The sequence below is a fragment of the Sorex fumeus genome, unplaced genomic scaffold (genome assembly GCF_029834395.1).
Source record: "Sorex fumeus unplaced genomic scaffold, SorFum_2.1 ptg000063l, whole genome shotgun sequence".
In the NCBI taxonomy this organism is placed as follows: domain Eukaryota; kingdom Metazoa; phylum Chordata; class Mammalia; order Eulipotyphla; family Soricidae; genus Sorex; species Sorex fumeus.
In genome coordinates, this window is record NW_026606120.1 from 4,929,256 (window position 1) to 4,934,946 (window position 5,691).

General features: G+C 51.4%; 1 protein-coding gene across 1 annotated transcript; it reads right to left on the minus strand.

The window, feature by feature from the left end:
* Positions 1–801: 801 nt before the first annotated feature.
* Positions 802–4,236, minus strand: LOC130036048 (patr class I histocompatibility antigen, A-126 alpha chain-like). The gene is made up of 7 exons (XM_056128015.1): positions 4,170–4,236; positions 3,725–3,994; positions 3,270–3,548; positions 2,450–2,725; positions 2,210–2,326; positions 1,780–1,816; positions 802–874 (listed from the first exon to the last, which is right to left on the minus strand). The coding sequence occupies exons 1-7, from the start codon at positions 4,234–4,236 to the stop codon at positions 802–804; spliced, it is 1,119 nt and encodes a 372-aa protein (XP_055983990.1).
* Positions 4,237–5,691: the final 1,455 nt, after the last annotated feature.

Genomic DNA, 5,691 nt, shown 5'->3' on the forward strand with positions numbered 1-5,691 from the left:
CACAGGGGGTAAGTTACTGGTAACGAAACTGTTTTACTCATATAACCTCAATCTACATACTGTGCCATAGCAGCTGCAATACAATGTATCCTCCAAGATCTTCTCACTCTCCCTTTTCTGGGAGCACACAGCATTTTCTCTCTTCAGAGGAGAGGATCTTGGGTTCAAATATCCCATATTCTAACCCCAAAGTTTGAAGGTACTTTAAAATCCATGAAGTCAGATAACAGACAGAGTTAAGATTACTACAACTTCAGGGTGACTGGGTGGCTGTAAGCAGAAACCCAACAGGAATTCATGAAAGACGAGGAACAGTGAGACCCCTTCCTCTTAGCTGGGTTCAGAATGCAAATCCTTAATGGCAGGCAAATCTGAGGAGAACAACACAGGACACAGCCCTAGAACAAGGACAAGAGCTGGATGAGTCTGAACAATCATCTTTTGATACTATAGGGACTCATCTGTGAAGGGGTCTTGCTGGGCCTAAGGATCAGTGACAGACAGATGCTTCTTGAGGCTCAGAGATGGGGACACACATCCAGAAATCAAGCTGTGAATGTGTGTACAAGAGAGCAGGCAGCCTCCTGCACAGAACAAATAAACACGCAGATGGGACTGAGGAGCAGACCCAGGCCTGAGCCCAGACTGACCAGCACAGAAGCCCTTGCTGCTCATGTTTCTGGGACAAGATGAGGCTGGGTGTTACTTGAGTCCCTGTGAGAAAGCTCCTGTGGGACGAGTTGCTATCAGGGGACCAGGACAAGGAGCAGGAGAAATGACCCAGACAGCTGTGTGACCACATCAAAGCCCACTCTGGCCTTGGCCTATTTGTACCTTCCCATGCAGCGACATTTCGCAGGACTCTGATGAGTCGCTCATGAACACTTGGGGTGAGGGGTTGGATAGAGGGTACAGGAGAACAGATAGCCTCCTCCAGGAGGAGGTAGGTCAGTCCAGGAGCACCTCCTTCCTGAGAAAGAGACAGACTGGGTGCAGGTCTGTCCTCACTCATTTCCTCACAGCCTCTCCTGTCCCACTTGTGATGGAATCAAAACAGAAACCGCAGATAATCCCTGTGTATTCTGGCAAAGTCAGAATTTCCATTTATTCCTTGTCAAATTTCAGGGATCTCCTTCATTAGCCTTTCAATTCCATGAAACAGGAGTTAATTAGAAAAATGCAAGTCAGATGCTTATTTCAATTCAGGAGAAATATTATTTGGGAAAATAAGAAGCTAACACAATGGATTCAGCTGGGTGATGTCACAGCCGACACAGACCAGATCATCATGGAAGAGAACGCAGTCAATGTGGGGAGGGTTGGGCGTGCAGGGATGAGCCAGTCTCCGCTCTCACAGATGTTACAGGACACATACATACTCAGGTTCCAGGGCAGAAAGAGAATCAGCAGTTCTTGAGTCATAGCATGGAAACGTGAGGAAATCAAGAAAATCTTGCATCCCTAGGCCACATGCAGGGCCGCTGTCTCACACTGAAAGGAAAGAATGGACATACTCAAGTGAGTCACAGAAGTGGTAACATCCTGACAAGCTCACAATGTCGCTCTCAAAGAACCACCAAACTCAGTCCTGTACCCTCTGTCCAACTCCTCACCTCAAGTTTTCATTAGAGCCCTAGGAACTGTCGCTGTCTGGGGAGGAACAAACAGGATAAGGTCAGAGCCCCAGGGAAGGGACTAGAGGAGGAAATAGGGCTGCGGGAGCTCCCAATGGGCTCTGGTCTCTGTCTCCAGAATTCCAGGGCCCAGCCCTGCCCAAACTTACTTTCAGCCTGAGTATACGTTCCTCTTTTCTCACCTGTGGGAAGGAAACAACCATGGAAGGTTGGGGAGAGCACTGGGTCCTGAGACGACAGAACAGCTCCCTAGGACCAGATCCCAGGGAAGTGTCAGAACTCTGAAGACTAAGGGAAGGATCAGGAAACACACGGAGAGGAGATGCTCATGGACTGACCATGAGCAGTCTATGCTCGGCAGGGACAGTCCCTGTGACCTGGGACCCTGGGAAGCAGCTTATGGAGGTGAAAGTGTCTTTCATGAGCAAACCTGAGAGCAGCACACATGGGGGGGGGGTGGGGGGTGAGCAACTGCACAGAGGTGGGTGGTGCTCCCACTAATGAGGCAGGAAAACTAATAAAAAAGGGGATACCTCCAAAGTGGGGCAAGAAAGCTCAGACCACCTTAATCCTACCTGAACGTTTACACCTCAAGATTATAGATCCTCCCAGATAACTAGTGATCAAAGCCAAGAAGGAAATCACGCCAAGAGTGATGCCCACAGTGTGGATGCTGAACACAGATGGGGACTCTGATAAGAAAGGAAGAAGAGGGCTTAATTCCCGGCATTGGCCCAAACTCTTCACAGTTCTCCAGAAGGGATCTCTCCTAATTCCCCTTCTGGAGAACAGACTCTGCCCATCCCCTTCCTCACCCCATCTCAGGCTGTCAGGCTCTAGCAGCCCTTGGTGCTGCACACGGCACGTGTATCTCTGCTCCTCTCCAGAAGGCACCACCACAGCTGCCCACTTCTGGAAGGTTCCATCCCCGGAAGGCCTGGTCTCTACCAGCTCTGTGTCCTGGGTCAGGTCCTCCCCATCACGCTGCCAGGTCAGGGTGATCTCAGCAGGGTAGAAGCCCAGTGCCCAGCACCTCAGGGTGACCTCACGGTCAGAGAAGGGATGGTGGGTTATGTGTCTTCTGGGGGGTTCTGAGGATAGAGAATGATGAAAATTCACACTTTAGGTGACTTTAAGGATGAAAATAAATAGGATAATTTATTTGGAACAGGAGGTAAACATCCAGACACAAGTCTCCTGATTCAGGAGACTGGGATAAAATCCTATTCTTGGAAAGTTCTAGACTAGAGTGTGAGTAGGAGGTTAGGGTCTCTAGGGCAACACTGACTGTGGTCCTGCCCTGGGTGGAGGATGAGTGACTGAGAGGAGTCAGAGCTAAGATCTGAGTAAGCTCACAGATGACTGCGAAGCCACATTTGTTATTTCAGAGAGGGTCTCCCCTTCCCCGTGCACACTGGAGTCCTTCAAGGTCCTGTGGACACAGGGTGGGCCTGAGGGAAGGGAAAGTCTCTCTGGTACAGAACATGGAAACCAGGAGGGTTCATCCCTCTCCTGACTGAAGAAGGGGAGCTGTTCTAACACTGAACCCCACTGTCTTCCTCCTTGTGGGGAGTCGCCACCCCCACCCTCACCCCAGGGAAGGTCAGAAGTCCTCACCATCCAGGGACTCTGTACCTGCTCGCAGCAGAGTGTCCTTCCCGTCCAGCAGGTATCTGCTGAGCCACTGCACGCACTCCCTCTCCAGGTAGTTCCTGTAATGATCAGCAGCACTCTCCTGCTCCCAGTTGCACTGGGTGCGCCAAGCCTGAGTGCCCGCCGCCGCCGTCCAGGAGCGCAGATCCTCATTCAGGGCGATATAGTCGGCGCCATCGTAGGAGTATTTACTGTACCCGCGCAGGAGGCGTCCATCTGACCCCACGTCGCAGCCGTACATCAGCTGGAGGGTGTGAGAGTCTGACCCACCCCGCACAGATTAACCCCGAACCGAAAAAGAAACCCGGGGACGGTCCCCGCGGCTCCTCCGGGTCAAGGGTCCGGGGCGGCTCCCTCAGCCTCCGGGACGCTCGGACCCGCCTCGGGGCGACCCGACCAGTCCCAGTGTTGGCTCGTCCCTGCCCCGCCGCGCTCACCCGCCTCGCTCTGGTTGTAGTAGCGCAGTAGGTTGCTCAGGCTCACTCGGTAATTCTTCGCGGCGGCCCTGGCGTTCCGCGTCTCTTCCTCCCAGTACTCAGGTCCCTCCTGCTCCGCCCACGGGGCCCGCGGTTCCATCCTCGGACTCGCCGAGTCGCTGTCGAAGCGCAAGAACTGCGTGTCGTCCACGTAGCCGACGACGATGAGGCGGGGCTCCCCGCGACCGGGCCGGGACACAACGGTGTGGAAATATCGCAGGGAGTGGGGGCCTGAGGAAGGGAAGCGGTGAGACCTGGCCCGATCCGCCGCCCTGCACGCCCCGAGTCCAGGTGATAGGGAAGAGGGAAAGGAGAAAGGTGGGGAGGGACTAAGAAGAGGGAGACTTAGAGACGCAGTCCCCCCACTCTCCTCTCCACAGGGAACTCCCCTCGGACCCGCACTCACCCGCCCGGGTCTGGGTCAGGGCCAGGCCCCCCAAGAGCAGCAGAAGGAAGGTTCGCGGCTCCCACATATCCTGGGAACCAGGGACTCTGACTCCTTGAAGGGCCACATCACTTTATAACCAGGAGCCGCGTGGACGCTGATTGGCTTCTCTAGACAGTCTCGCCCAATGGGACTGAAGATTTGTGACGCGTCACTAAAACATGGGCAAGAGGAACTGACACAGAGGGAGAAGTGAAACTCTGTGAAGACCAGGAATCCCAGCCCCCAACACCTCCTTGGGGACCTAGACACTGGGAGCCACACCTGGGACTTGGGACTTCGCCCTCTCCTGCTGCTTGTGCAACTGATCTTTGTCACACTTGTCTCCTCGTGTTAGGGCTGAGACTAAATCAGTGATTTTCCAAGGTTTTCATTTCAACATCTAGCTACAGTCTTTCAAGTTAGTGAGGACCTCAGAGATGCTTCTATGCGTGTGCGTTATGTCTATCAGTGTTTACCGTGCCAGGAATTTGAGTTAAAGACACTTTATTGTTGATTTTGTTTGGGGCTTTTAGGTACACCAAAGGTGCTCAGGAGTTTTTTCTGGCTCTGTCCTCAGGGATCACTCCTGGCAGGTTCTTGAGACCATATATGGTACCAGGGATCAAATCTGAGTTGGACACTTGCAAGGCAAGCACTTTACCTTCTCTACTATATCTCCTGCAGAGTTAAAGACTCTGAAAATTACTACAACTGGCAAAGGTAAAGGCCCTCCCGTTGATTGTCGATTTGCTCGAGCGGGCCCAGTAACGTCTCCATTGGAGACTTTGTTGTTACTGTGTTTGGCATATCGAATACTCTCGGTAGCTTGCCGGGCTCTCCGAGAGGGGCAGAGGAATCGAACTCGGGTCGGCCATGTTGGCTGCTTGTAAGGCGAACGCCCTACCGCTATCAGTGCTTAAATAAGTTACAAAAAATAAAAATTATTTCAGGGATTAAGTGGTACGTGAAACCGTCTGTCTGGATTCTGTCTGGCACCACGTGGTCCTCAGAGCATCTCCAGATGTATGTGGCACTGGAGACCCTAAGCTCGCTCAGAGGCCTCCTGAGCACTGCTAGGAAGTCTCCCTCCCAAATTAGAAGGAAAAGGGGAAAATGATTCCAAAAATAAATGGTATTGTGAAAGAGTAGATTCTTTACCTTTTGAATTTTTCAAGTTTATCTTCTCTGTCTCATCAGAAGGTATCTGGATTTTTATATTTTCTCCTGCCTTTAATCTGTTGTTTGATGTATATGGAAAAAATTAAACTTTATGCAAATACATAGGAATGATATTTTTTTATAGTTTTATTTATTTCTTTTTCTTCTTATATTTATTTATTGAATCACTGTGGGAAAAGTTACTAAGCTTTCAGGTTTAAGTCTCGGTCATACAATGATGAAACACCTTTCCCTTCACCAGTACTCATTTTTCACCACCAAGACCCCCAATAAACCCCCCTCCCACCCCTCCCAATCCTGTGAGGCAGATGATTTCCACTTA

What these genes read in the sequence shown, in the direction of transcription:
- LOC130036048 (XM_056128015.1), bottom strand. Translation starts at nt 4,236, where the DNA reads ATGTGGGAGCCGCGAACCTTCCTTCTGCTGCTCTTGGGGGGCCTGGCC. An exon ending in CTACAACCAGAGCGAGGCGG is followed by an intron (nt 3,549 to 3,724) that starts GTGAGCGCGGCG and finishes GGGGTGGGTCAG; the next exon opens with ACTCTCACACCCTCCAGCTG. An exon ending in CTTGAGGTGTAAACGTTCAG is followed by an intron (nt 1,817 to 2,209) that starts GTAGGATTAAGG and finishes TCCTTCCCACAG; the next exon opens with GTGAGAAAAGAGGAACGTAT.